General features: G+C 38.6%; 1 protein-coding gene across 2 annotated transcripts in view; it reads left to right on the top strand.

Moving 5' to 3' along the window:
- FAM3C (family with sequence similarity 3 member C) overlaps window positions 1-7,417 on the top strand; it is a 29,612-nt gene extending 22,195 nt beyond the window's left edge. For both annotated transcript variants that reach the window (XM_014964020.1, XM_014964022.1), the window contains exons 6-10: window positions 1,328-1,386; window positions 2,604-2,654; window positions 3,124-3,208; window positions 5,646-5,772; window positions 6,835-7,417. In XM_014964020.1, the coding sequence (XP_014819506.1) occupies window positions 1,328-1,386; window positions 2,604-2,654; window positions 3,124-3,208; window positions 5,646-5,772; window positions 6,835-6,924 (412 nt within the window). In that variant the 3' untranslated portion in view covers window positions 6,925-7,417. The remainder of the gene's footprint in view (window positions 1-1,327; window positions 1,387-2,603; window positions 2,655-3,123; window positions 3,209-5,645; window positions 5,773-6,834) is intronic.
- The last annotated feature ends 7,358 nt before the right edge of the window (window positions 7,418-14,775 follow it).

Genomic DNA, 14,775 nt, shown 5'->3' with positions numbered 1-14,775 from the left:
TAATAGACCATTACTTGTTTCTAGCCAACCCCTATTAAGTTAGCATGAGAGAGCTGGTGTTGCAGTTGTGTGTGTAAAGATGCACTCCTTCAAATTGTTGCTTAGAACGGATGTTTAGACATGACCTGAAAATCAGATAGTCGCAGAGGAAATGTGAAAAAAGTTTTGAATGTAACAGGATTTTACAGATCTGCAGCCCCTTCCTAGAGCAACCTACGGAAGTTGAAGAAATCCTGATCAGAATTGATTTTAAAGCATCTGTTAGAGTGTATTTGTAACTGACGAGATATGTCCACCTATATGCTTACACTGAGGTGCTTTCTTGAATCTCAGCTGGAGGCTCGTTACCTTAATTTATGTAATTGTTTCAACTATTACTCCTATTTCTCCTTCTGTCTTTTACTTTCGCCTTCAAAATGCTAATGCTGGATATTTGGGGCCTGGAAGCAGAACAGAGATCTTTATACAGTGCTAGTGAAAAGGAACAAGGAGGTCTGGAAGCTCTCTCTCACTGGAGTGGTACATGCACCATGGCCCAAGGCAGCACAGCATCCTGCCCAACAGTCTTAACATCCCCATTAGCTCCTCTTTACAGCTCTGAAGGGCTTCCATTTCACAGGACATCTCTTCTTCCCAGCTGCTTTGTCAGTCCGAGCTTGGCCAAGTAGTTGCTGTCACAGATTGTGATAGTTTTGTTGGAATGTGTAACCATACTCCAAGCTTATGTTCAACTTTTCATAAAGTCCTGTCTATGTATTAACTATTTTTCTTTGATTTAGGTGTCCTATTACAGGTACAAGCAGCTAACTGCTTTGGCTTTCTTGTTTCTTAGTGTGATGCTATAATACTAATTTTATTCACTTAGCTTTTAATTCTGTTAGTTAGCTAATTAATTTTGTTCGGTTAGCTTTTAAACTCATTAACACATTTTTGTTCCTCATTTACTTACAAAAAAAACCCATTAAATGTTGGTTACGTGACTCTGCTAAGCTCCTCAAATTATTATTTGTTTCAGGTTCTTTAATTGCAAGGAATCTTCTTAAATACATTAATAGCACTTTATTTTTTGTGACACTTTAAATATACATGCATGCTTTGAATCCAAGATGATTAAGTGAGCAAATGAAATGGATACAACTGGGGATAGTCAGTCTATAGTTCTCTGTTCAGATTAGTTCAAGGAGATTTTGTTTTGTATAAGTACTAATGAACATGTGGTCTTTCAACTATGTGTCTCTTAAAATTTGATTGGTCCTATTTAAAAATCAGAACTATTTCACATCAGAAAATTGTCCTATTAAAAATAAAATTGTTTCTTTTGTTTCAGTTTAATGAGTGGAGTTAAAAATAATGTTGGCAGAGGAATAAACGTGGCCTTGGTCAATGGTAAGTGGCATTTTAAGTGAGCAAATTGTCTTCATTTTCAAATTGTTTCCAAAATTTAAGGTGAAATGCTAAGGGGTGGTAAAAGGCAAGCAGGAGGAGAAAAGGAAACATTCAGCATATTTATACCGAGACAATATCAGATCTTGGAACTTAAACCTTCTTATCAGAAAGTAGAAAAACAAAGTATGCTTTTGTTTCTAAAAATGTGTGGTAAAAATGGTCACCACAGCGTTCCACATTATCTCAGTGATACATCAGATAAATTCCTAATGTACATATAAAATGGAAAAGGACATGAGACACATACTTTTGACTTAGTGTGGTGCCATCACTAATAAAACTTTTTAGACTAAATTCTTCTGTTGATCTCTTCTCAGTGAAACTTGTTTAACAATTCTGTTTCTAGACGGAAAGACCAGCTCATTATTTCCTTGCTTGAAATTGATACATGTAATTAGTCCATATCTATAGATCTTGTCCCTTAATACATCACATTATGTAGTTGTGTTCAGGATTCTTAACTTTTATAAAAACCACACAATTTTTACCTGTGTGTCACTTTTATCACCTTGAAAGCTGAACTGAACATCAGGGCTGGCAGATTTATCCTTAATGTGTAGGATGCAATTCCTTATAGCAGTGATACAGCACTGTGTCTTTTAACTGTAATATAAATTCATGTTATTTTTGGATTGCACTCAGGTTTATGTCATCTAAAGCATGACTTGAACAATACTTACCTAATCCTGTTTTGCCCTCCTAAATTGTCTCAATCTGTTCAGAACCAAAATACGTGTCTTTGTATTATGTAGCTGCCAGTCTTTCTCCCTGTCTCCCAAACTTTAAATGTATGTATTCAGAAGAAAACTCTACCTTCCATCAAACGCTGCCTTCATAGACAGCATAGCAGGAAAAAAAGCAAGGTAATGAGATTACTGCATTGTCCACTTTCTTCTATTTGTTCTGTTTAAATCGAATAAGAATTTCCAGTCTATAGCAAAACATACAGTGCAATTTTAATCTTTCTTCCTTTCCATGTGGCACTAAAGGCAACCTATACTTGTATTATCTGTTTTTCCAAAAGAACTTTTTTTTTAAAAAAAGGCAAATTATGAAGTGAGTTCTCTTTATTGGTTTTAGAGGTTGTGGGCTTTTTCTTTTATTTTGTATCCACTTGAAGCAAAATTTGATGACACCAAATATTTCTTTTTCTCCAGGTAAAACAGGAGAACCATTAGATACTAAATTCTTTGACATGTGGGGAGGAGGTAAGAGCAGTCACCTTAGCTGGTTAGAGACAAACAACTTAAATATCTCTCTTCTTTATTTTTTTTTTTTTCTCCCCCCTTCTCCTGGCTCCATCTGCTGTGGCACTTTTAGGTGATAGCTAAGGGAGTGCTTCGCCTCTACCTCTGTAATTGTGAGGGGAGTGCAACTTTAAAGAAGCACAAATAATTGAGGTGGGAGGGAATGGGATGGTTAATCACACTCATTGTTCTCTCAGTAGTTCCCACTGGTGGTTATGTCTTTACACAGTACGGGTGAAACTCTTTCTGTAAAATCAAAGAGTTCTCTCTGATGCATTTTATCTTTCTCCCACTGAGCATCTTTTTATGAATTTATAAGTACATTTACAGATATCCTTAAAAGGAATGTCTTTGCATGAAGGCATTGCAGGGGTTTAAATATGGAATGGCTGTGTGTTATTAAACAGTGTTGTGTTCTCTCTCTTTTCAGATGTGGCACCATTTATTGACTTTCTGAAGTCCATCCAGGATGGAACGATAGTGTTGATGGGAACATATGATGATGGTGCAACCAAGTATGTAATTGATTTACATAGTAAATATCGCTTAAACTTTTAAATGCTGTTTTATACTAGAAAAAAATGCATTCTTTATCACATAATCACTTTTGATTAAGTTTTGTTTTTCCAAGATTGTGGATTTGAAACTGTGCTTTCAGTTTTATTATGTTGATGTGACTTGGTGACAACAAGGATCAAATTAAAGCTAACTGGGTGTAATGGGTTATATATGTATTTACGTAGAGGACTGTTAGGTGTATACTTTTGTGATTCCAACAACAGAGAAACAATAAATGAGATATTAAATTAGACCCTTTAGCAGAAATATCCCAAGTGTTTGAAAGTTTGAAAAGTCTAGAGGTTAGTAGTTGGCTCATTAGCTGGCTTTTTTGTTCTTTTGAGGAAAGATGTTAATGTAACCAGAAGACAATGTAGGGCATATCGTCAGTCCAACAAACTGCTTACTCTGGCTATGTCAAGCATTGTACTTTTTTTTTAAACCATACCCTTATCCTCCCCAGTTCCTGAAGACCCTGCAAGTTTCTAGCCGCTGTCCTAGAACTTGTCCCCACCTCTTTTTTTTTTTTTTTTTTTTTTTTTTTTAATGTACGCTGCCAGAGAAGTCTGTCTTTTTGGAGATGTTTTGGTTTTCCTATTGCTGATAGCTCATCCTGTCTTATGCTAGTAATTTCAGATATGTCCAGATACAGGAACATGACTGTGAGAATATACTCTCGTGCAGATTGGTCTGTTCCATCCAGCACTGTATCTTGGAGCTGATCTGAGAAGAGTTTGGTGGTTACAGGAATGCAGAGCCCATTTCCAATTGGCCCGTATCATTCCTTTTGAAGTCTGAGAGGTTACTAGTGTGCAACTTGCACTTTTTGGCCTCAGTGTTTGGACTGTTCCACGCTAAAGCTTTTTAATTTATTAAAGTAGCCATAGCCTAAGAGGTTTTCGTTCTCTTTCAGCATTATCTTCCAATCTTCTCAACTTTGGTCAGCTTTAATAGATACTAGAATATACTTTAAAATTTGTGTTGTAATCGTAATCTACTTCGCACTGAAGTCATCCTATCCAAAGGATTGCTCTTCATAGTGAAAATAAAAAGGGTTGTGTTTTTTTCCTTTTCCTCCCCTGTTTTAATAATATTTAACTTTTTGCTGATGTGTTTGGTATATTATTTTTTTTTTCCCCGCTTTTCATTCAGTTTGTTATCCACAACTTGTCTGTATTTTTTTGATACAGGAGCAGCTTTCCTGTGACAAAGTCTGGTCTTTGCAATGTGCTGTATGTGCAGGAAATAGTTGAGTGTCTGTACACTCAATGCTTTCAGGAGAAGAAACCAAATTAATATTTCTTTATGCCAAGGCTGGGTCTTCTGTCGTTTTTTTCACTTGTTTTACTACTTTTCGTTTTGCTTTTTCCTTTCTTCTTTGGTGTTTCAAATAGTAAGTACAGTTAGTTTGTTTCAATAACCATCTCACAGCTGATGTTTTTGAAAGCTTATATGTAGATACAATGCCAACTAAACAAGAAGGTGAATTTGGCCTATTCATGCCGACAGCCAGGGACTACTGCTTATTACTGGTATTACATAATTAGCCAAAACCATAAATGCCAGTTCTTGAAAATAATTAAAATTGTGAAGAACCGTCATGTTTAAAAGATGAAATATTTTTATTTTTATTTTTTTCTAACTATAAGCCACCCTAATGCTCTAAAATCTTGGGCTATAGGTTGTGCAAATATCCTCCAAATTACTTAATAATTTTCATAATTTTAGCAAAAGTGAGTCTAAACAACTATATCTCAGCAAGTAGTAATAATCAGAAGTTGTGTGTGGTGTTTAGTAATCGGGCAAATCTAGTAACTGAAAGGAAGTAAAGAGCTGTTATTTGGAGGTCTGGGAATGATAACTTACCTTACAAAATCATTTTCCCTTCCATACTAAAATTTTCCTGCTTGGACCTGCAGGCACTGAGCCGTGCCGTGGGGCAGCATTCTGAATTCTGAATTAGACCCAAGCAGACAAGAACTTCTTTCATACGTTTAGGTCATTCTTCTAATCTGAAATACCTTTTACTTTATCGAGACTTCAGCTTGAGCCTGCAAACAATGTTTACTTTAAAGGTTAACTTTTTTAGTTGCTTGGAGAATTGCTAACAGGACTTGAGATGTATGTCTAAATCCTCAGAGGAGAGGGTTCTTGGGTTTTGTTGGTGTACCGATAGGTTTGTGTGCTGGTGCCTTGAGATTATAATATTAAAGAGCAGTGCTTATTAGATCGGGTGATTTCAGAACTAGCCTTATCTGATTTTGAAAGGTAGGTCTTGCCCAATATTGACTGACTTAAACTATATTTAATCAGATTAAAGCTGAATGGTTGAACAGTGAAAGCTCTAAGGGCGCGTATCTTATTCACATACTGGACTTCTCTGTTTTGCTCAAGGCTTAATGAGGAAGCACGGAAACTGATTGCTGAATTAGGAAGCACATCCATTACTAACCTTGGCTTCAGAGACAACTGGGTCTTCTGCGGTGGAAAAGGAATTAAGACGAAAAGTCCATTTGAACAGGTCTGTGATTCTATAATTTACTGGAATTTAACACTTTGCTATTATTAATAAAGGTGTAACATGTATTTTAAATACCATGCATTTGTGGAAGATGGGTATCTATTGCAGTAGTGGCACACAGTGTTACTTTCAAATTTATTCTTTGATTAGCCTCCTCCTCTTAAATGCACAAAAAAGATTCTTTGGTGATTTCACAAATAAGAAAAAAAAAATTCTTAGATGGGGAAAATCTTATTATCCCAACAACTAGATCATTTATCTTATAAATGAATCAAATTAAACTGAAGAATTCAAAGCTAACGCTTGTATTTCAGATGCACTAACAATGGTAGACCTCCAACAGGTAAGTGGTAGTTAAGGTGTTGGTGTTCCCAGCTGTTCAGTTTGCTTTTATGTCAAAAATTATTGCTACCAAAGCAAAATTTGTGAAGCAGAATGTGTTCCTGTACTTGAGCTGTTACAATGCAACATGAGTCATTTGTTGCCTTTAATTACTGTAAAAGTAGCTTTGTACTGGGAGGGTAAGGAAGGCGTGCTCTCTATTCCCAGCTTTGCCAGGGAGTGGGAACTAGTGCAGGAGCAATGGGAATCTCTTGGAGGCAGTAACGTCTTACATGACTGCAGATCGTTTCTTGGGGGAAAAATTAAGTCCTAATATTCCAAAAAGGTGAACATTCAACATTAAAGTTCTTTAAAATCTTACTATTGGTTTTCAGTGCCTTATAAATGTAGTATCCTTATTTATTTTTTCCTGATAATTCATGTTTTAATGCAGTTGGTCTTTTCCTTGCTTGTCTCTTCCTAAACATCCATAATGAATTTTAAAAATGTATTCCCAGTATGACTTCCCTGTTTTTAGCATGCACTTGTCTGAGCAAGCTACACTGTGGTGAATACTGAGAGATTGTTATATTTGATACAAAGCAGAAGAGCCTAATAGCGATGTCGTATTTGTCCATGGCCTGAAAATAAGTAAATAAAATGTCTTTTAAAGCTTTGAGTTAAAGCTTTAAAGGATAAATGACTTTATGTTAATGGTAGATTGATGTTTTCTATTTGTAGCACATAAAGAACAACAAGGACACAAACAAGTATGAAGGCTGGCCAGAAGTTGTTGAGATGGAAGGCTGTATCCCTCAGAAGCAAGACTAAATGAAAAGGAAAGAAGAAAGAATATGGAAGAAAATGCACTTTCTGCTATTATTAAGGAGAGGGCTATGAAGGAGACTGTACTGTAAATAATATTTTTAAAGCATGCAGCCATCTTGTCGGTGTGTGCATGAGCACTGACATTTTGAATATTGGGATTATTTATTGCTAACACACATAGAAGTTGTTTTTGTAAATATGTCCGAAATAAAAGAAACATCAAATCATTTCTATGCAGGTTTCTTAAAAGCACAGTAGTTTGCCTGTGGTAAGTAACATCTTGTAGCTCAACTGGCTAATAAATTGCATATGCGGATAATATACAGGTCCTTACAAATGTTGTACTGTCCTCTTAACAGCGTAATGTTGCTGTATGTAACCTTTGTGGAATATTATAGATTTTAGTGATAAGTTAATAAAGAGCTTTAATTTTTTTTAATCTTCTGCCTTTTTAATGGCAGCATCACTTTTTATTAAAGCTATTTGGTTACTCTAATACCAAGTGCTCCTGAAATTTATTTTGTAGTCCCCCATCAAAACTGAATAATCAGCAAAGGAAGACTACATGATAGCGTAACAAGATACAAGAAATTTATTTTGTAGTCCCCCATCAAAACTGAATAATCAGCAAAGGAAGACTACATGATAGCGTAACAAGATACGTCATGAGAAGCACAAAAGAAATTATTTTTACTGGGGGGAGAATAAAAGTAAATATATAAATAGCATTTAAAAGCAGCTTGGAAGGATTTGTACTTAACTCTAAAATGTTTACTTTGTAGGAGAGATGTTAAGCAGCAGTACTGTTCCTAACTTGTTCAGTTTTTATTGCAGTTCTTGTGCTGCTGCTTCAACATCGATTCTGCCCATGGCTGTTCAGCTTTGGTGGCCAGTCACGTACTAAATATGCGTAACGGAACAGCTGCCTCTTCTAGTGCTAACATCAGGATAAATTTCCCCATCGCAAAGAGCCTGTTAGAGAGCAGTCTCTGCCTTCCAGTGAGGGTTGTTTCAGGGTACACAATTGTGTAGGCCACCTGTTTTACATCTAATGTGAGCTGAGGCAATTTGTTCTTATGGTGAGATGTGAAAAAGCGTTGTATCTTGGGTTGTGCAATGTGTGACATTTATACTTAACTGACAATGTTTCCTTCCTCTCTTTTTATTTTAAAATGGAAGAAAATGTACCAAGTTGAAGTGTCCTTATTCTTTAGCTTGTGTGAGAGTTGTGAGAAAACACTGCTTTCTTCGGAAACTTTGGTTTCTTTAAAGTGGGGGCAGCTTGAACTTTTGCTGAAGCTGAGTTAGTACAGTATAACTGGTGGTGTCAGTAATGCACCAAATAGGGGCTGACACAGAACTAAGTGTAATCTTTTGGAGCTTTGTCGTGAGTTCTGGTATAATACTTAAAAACTTCTAGCTAGTACCATGGGACAATTGCCACAAAGTATTTTTCAGGAACCCACACAGTGGCATTCAAAATACTGTTATTGTTGATGTCTTCTCGGACAACTTTAATTCTGTGCACTAAAAATTTCAAGCAATATTGGGATTTACCTTGTAAGTCAAATAAATAACCTGTGATACCAGAGTAAGACTGGATTGAGTTGTTCTGTATGTTTAACTAGCTTGTTAGATAATGTGGTGTTTCCCTCAAGTTTAATGTAGAACAGCAATAAATGCACCTTATACAGTGAAACTGCTGTTGTTAAATCTTTCAGATTTTCTCGTGTAGGAGGACATGTCAAAATCACGTATATTTTTTCATCAAAGTAAGCCCCCTGCTTCGGTCAATTGGAAAATAACTGCTATTTCATAACATCAGGCTATTGTGGAAACCTAATTCTGTTAAGTCCTGGAATTTTCACAGAAATGCAATATTGTTGATGTATGTGCCAGTGTTGGTTATGCTGCTATCCAGAATAATATCAAAATAATTTTGAAATTAATTCTTGGCAGGAGCTTAAGAGAAAAAGCATTTCTCAGCATTCATAATTTTGTCCTCATTCTTTTGGTTTTGAATGCCAATGAATATTTCATCTTTCATGAAATTAAAAAGTTCAAATTTCTTTCATGAAATTAAATAGAGAGGAAATAAGACTAAAGGCAAACCTCGTTTAGTCCTTGTATATTTTAAATTTGTGCCTTTTTTTTTTTTTTTTTCAATCTAAATGAGGTAAATGTATTATGATTCTTTTAACCCCTTGGTTAAAAAACTTGGGTCATGGCTAAGGTGGATACCAAGCAAGGGACTTTTTATTGATTAAATCATCTTCAATTTTAGGTTGGTAAGGCCAGGCTTCTTCATAAAAAAGGCCTGGCTAAGAAAATTAGAAAAGGAACTTGGGAGGCTGGATGGGAACTTTGAGGCCAAAGCAGGAAGGTGCAAGAACAGCTCTTGGCCGGTTCAGTGATGCCACAAGGTGTCAGTGGCTCTGGGTGCTGTGCTAGGGAGAGGAGGGACCCTGCTTCTCACAGGGACAGGCACCTGGGCTCGGCCACCTCCTGCTCCTGCCTCCCTGGAGATGAAAAAATGAAAAATGGCAAGAGAGAATATGTTCTACTTGAGATGTTTTGTGACATTTCTGATCTAACACATCCTTCATAGGCTCAGGTTAAAACAGTTTCCTCAGACATCTCTTCCTGTGCTTAACTGTCCATCCAGTTCGGTTGTCTCACGTACCGTCCAGATATTCTTTGCTGAAAATTAATGATTACTTCTTTGGAAGTTAAAAATGGATGACGCTCCTTTAGATTTCCTTTCCATTCTTCCTGGCCCTACCTTTTCCTTTCTAGAGCATGCAGCCAGTTCCTTTTATCTTGCATTTATCCTTTATAGGTCACTATATGCTTAATTGCCTGGCCCTTCAAAAAGACCTGTTCCTTTCTCAGGGTGTTGTCCATAGCAGGATACAGCCACAACCTCATTGACATAGCATAAGGCACTCCCCGCTGAGGAGGAATCATGTCTGCTCTTCGAGTTTGATGGATGGCAGTGGAAGGCAGTGCTGTTCTGTGAAATGCAGTCTGCAAATGTTTTTTTTTCTACCAAATGCTGCAGCAATCTCTCTGACTAATTATGTTCCTCAGCCTTGAGTACTCCACCATTGTCTTTATCAGTACAGCCTCATGTTCCCAGATCTTGGCAGCTGAATCATCCTTCCCATTGGAAAACTTGGTGGAAAAATGTCTTGATTTATGGCTTTTATATCTCAGCCCTCAGAGATGCCTTGAAAGCACCTAACAAGCAGTGTAGATAACTACACCTTGCGTTCTGTAGTGTATTAGTAAAAAAATGAACATTATTCTTTCTTCTGAAGTACGTAGAAATGAAAACTTTCAGGGCTTTAGAATATATAAGGCGAGAGGTAAGGATCAGTATAGAGCACTGTAGTAGTCCAGCTATGTTGTTTTCTGTGTCAAATGCACAGAAATCATTCCATCCTCTATGGGAGATTCCTGATCCCTGGAGGCAGCCCAAAGCAGATGGTTAATTCTGTTCCTCTTGCCGATCTTACACTACAATGCAAGAGTTTAGAGTAGTTTCTGAGCGTTGCAGTTAACGGCACAATCAGCAGATAGGGAAAAAACCCCACTAAGCCCGACTAATATTTCAAGGTAATTGAAGTGGTCAAAATTGTACTGTGCCAAGTATGGTCTCAGCAGAACATGTGGTGCTGTTCTCTTCTGCCTTAGTCCTCTTTGGTCCTGAGTGACCAACAGCAAGGAGGGCTTTTTAAAGCGGGTAGTTGCAGTTGTACTGCCATAATACCATTGATCAATGGAAAATGTGCCTGCCTTGAGGCATCAACCCTTCTTCATGTACGTGGCTTGCTTGTTTTCCTGAGAGGACTTCTATGTCAGCAAACTGTGAGGGGTCATAAAACTTCGCCAGGCGGTGGTTGTAGCATTGCATAATCCCAAAGGTTTGGTTCTACCTAAATCTTCTGCATAGAAATCACTAAAATGGGTTTATTTCGCTAGCTGCTTTGTTTGCAGAATTTTTGTCAAATACTGTCCATTCGTGGTGTGCGGGTTTTGGTTTTGTTGGTTGGTTTTACGTTAAAAGCCTGGAGTTTTCAATGCACACGACGTTTGAAACCACAGTTGGACAATATTCTGATGCTGGCAGCCCAGTCAGCTCAAGGAGCTGCTACTCCTGGTCACCTCCCTCCGTTCTTACTTCCATGTCCTTGCTGCAGTTTACTGCCCCAAAACAGAGCCAAATCTATTGTTTGTGGAGTTTCTGTGGACTGTGCCATTGAACCGATCGACAGGCTGGGGTCAGGGCAGGGGGTGGGGAGCCCTGAGCTCAGCCAGCCTGGTGGACAAACCCAGCCTGCCATGAAACTACAGCCAAAAGCTCCAAAATCAGCAAGTAGGAAACTTAACAACTACATTCTCTAAGTTTAAATTCTGGTTTTGCTGCCATAGGCATAGTCAGCAATGACTAGCTAAAATTGTTTTTTTAAAAACCCAAATAGGACATCTTAAACTGGAATTGAATAGTATCTTGCCATTGTGTTCCTCTGCACGTTGATTCTCTCAATGATACATAGATCCTCTAAAAACTCGGTATGTTTAACGTCAAAATATTATTTAGCACATACTGAGACACAATAGAGTGTCAAATTAATTTCCTAGATTATGGGGCAGATTGGTCCATGCAGAAGAATGGGACATTGTTTCGGTTGTCAGCTGGTTTCTGCACTACTGACACGAGGCACAATGTACCTTTCAGCACGGAGGGTAAATCATCATCCACATCAATAATACCATGGTCTGGTTTTAACCCCTAGTGTGGTGTCATGCTTTCTCTCTAGAAAACAGAAATGCTCGTGAAATGTGTTTCATTCTGCTCCACGATCAAATACAAATTTTTAGGGCTTTGGGGAATATGATTATAGAAGTCTTACCCAATCAGAAGTTTCAATATTTTAATTAAGGCAACCTGATACACACATAACTTGATATTAAAAAAAAAAAAATATATATATATATACAAAAAATGGATGGTAGGCTGATGATTCTTGAAGTATTAACAAGGAAAATGTGCAGCTTATTTAAAATTACTCTGTATAGTCATGAGCATAGGAAGGCTGAGAGGAAAATGATGTGGAAAACCCTGAGATGGGCTCTGATCTTTTAGGCTGTGATCAAGCTGTGCTCCTGCTTGCAGACTCAGGTTCAGCAGAAGGTTTTATAAGGTGTGTGGCACCACCCTGCAATGAATCTCTCTTTCTCCAGTTCAACTAGTGCATCTAAACTCCACGCATGTGTCTGCCTTCACTCTTCTAGACACTTTATTTGTTGCACCTCTTTGCTGTGCAAACAAAGCGATAGCTCCACTCCACCAAAGGCCATCCATCCATCCACAGTCAGCACTGGCACCCAAATTCCAGCCTGGGCCAATGGGATCACCAGTCAGCCTTATCTGCTGGCTGGGAAACGAATGGCAGTCTCCTGTTCTTATCTGCCACCGCACTTCCACCCTGCAGAGCTGACACAGTGGCCAGAGAGGATTAATTCCCATTTCATTCTCCTCTGAGTAAACCATTAGTTATTTAACAGAACTACCTGTGGAATTACAGTTGTCGGTTCAGTGTAACAGCACACTCTGGGACAGTCATAGGTATTTTAGCATTAATTATCTGCAGCATTAACATGGAGTTCACAGGCACCATTCCCTTCAGGATGAATTTCTTATTTGTGTGTGAGGAAAAAAGCATATTTGACTTCCAGAAATACAAACCATAGGAGGCCATTTTTAGGAAATGAAGTTTTAGCCAACTGATTCTTTCAGTCTTTGCCTGTTTCTTGAAAAACTGTACTGGGTGCTGCAGCAGGACTTGCCCAGTAGTCACGACTGGGATGGTTACTGTACAGTCCCACCTGGCAGGTGACAGTCTTCAAACCAAGCAGGCTGAGAAACAAATGCAGTGACCAGGTAACCAAAGCATTACATTGATGATCCAGAGACCTGCCTATCCTTTTGTTGGTTTTTGGTTTTGTTTTTTTTTTTAAAACCTAGGTCCACCACTGCTATTGCAAGTGATTTTGAGCAAGTAATTTCTCCCTAGTTTCCCATTGATAGTCAGAATACTACTACTACCCTCCTTAGTGATGCTCAATCCACATATGGGTGTGAAGCCCTGTTTCTCAGTTAGGTATTGTTAGCTATTTTCTGCCCATGCAGATCTGCTAACAGTAAAAATTGTGTGAGTGTGTAAACTCCTAAAAACAGCTATTGCAAACCCTTGCGTGAAATAAAGTCACGGTACTGCATTCACCATTACTACTGCTACAGGGTCTGGGGACTCCAGATGACCTGGCAGGACAGATGGGATACAATAAGGAGAGGATTCACAATTAGCTTCTTTGGCAGATTATCTGGAACAAATAATAACATTTATTCCACTCTGATACTTCCTGATATTCTACCCTGTGTAATATCTACCATAAGCTAGCAGGCTCAGACAAACAGTGGCAGGAGGTATGACACAGTGGGATGATCCTTTTACATGCTTCTAATAAATTTTAGCCAGCAGAATGAGTTGGTGTGGCTCCAGCACTTCACATGACCTAACCATGACAGTTTTGACCTATGAAGTGCCACCCTAAAGTCTTGTGAAACCTCATCCTTTGATGAAATCAGGCGCCTTAGCTCTGTCAGAAACCCCAGCCGAAGTGGATGTCCTTTAAACACCATTTCCTCTAATGACCAATGCTAATTGTCACTGCTTACCTTACACATACGTTTCACATACTTGTCACTCATGAAAAGTGCTGCCCAGCCCGAAGACATTTTGATGGCAATGGAGGCAATCTCCATTTACTACCCATCCTTTGACAAAGGACCTCCAACAGGCAAGGACAAGATGGTGTCCTTCATTTGCTGGCTGGCGTGTGGACAGGCTGACCAGCTGGATTCCTGCAGAAGCTCCTCTGGGGACGCCAGCACTCCAGCCAACAACAAAACTTTGCTCATTTTAAAATATGCAGCACAGGAGTGCACGTGCATTTCTGTTTTCAAAATGTCACACATCTTTTTCACTTTCAGAGGAGGTTACAATTATCCTTTCTTCAAAAAGTAAACTTGCAGCATTTTTCATAGGTTTGCTACTTTTCACAAACTGCTGCTCCGTGCATAAAAGGGCACTGGGAGGGAACAGGACTGAGATAAGACCTCTCCCCCACTCAAACTGTGAATTTCTTTCCAATTTTTTTTCCTAATCTCACTTGCTCAGATAAGCACACATGTAGCTACTTTGAAGCAGAAAGTATGCATTATTGCAAAGCTATACAAGAGTATTATAAGACTCTGTTTTCAAAGTCAACAACCTTGAGCCTCCAGTCCCAGCACTGGAAAAAAAAAAAAAACACCCCACCCTATTAGACTGAGAGAATTAAATTCATTCCAGAGCCATATGCCCACAGAAGGAGCTGAGCCACATATGTCATACGTAGGCTCCCCTTTGAGAGCAGAGGCATGCTGTCTTACAGATGGTTCTCCCTCTCAGTCTCGCCCAAAGAGAGCTTTTCCAGAGTGTGGAAGAAGCAAAGGCAGCTTTGTGGAATAAATGTGGAATAAATACTGCAAGAGATGTCTTTAGCCCTAGTGCCACTACAAAACAACATTCATACCCTGATTCAACATTCATACACAGATCAGGGCTGCTTCAAGAGAAGATCTTGGCCTCCACACGGACCTCCCAGCGGCTGGTTCCTGCTGGAGCCCCACAACAGCAAAACGGTGGTGACCTCAGCACCAAACTCAGTGGAGGCACTGCTAGGAGCAGCCACACGTCAGGCACTGAGGCACTTACCTCTGCCAGCAGCTTGACACAGGGCAGA

This window comes from Calidris pugnax, unplaced genomic scaffold, assembly GCF_001431845.1.
Source record: "Calidris pugnax isolate Ruff unplaced genomic scaffold, ASM143184v1 scaffold44, whole genome shotgun sequence".
NCBI lineage: Eukaryota > Metazoa > Chordata > Aves > Charadriiformes > Scolopacidae > Calidris > Calidris pugnax.
The sequence above is the reverse complement of the archived record's forward strand: the minus strand, read 5'-3'. Positions and strand labels throughout refer to the sequence as shown.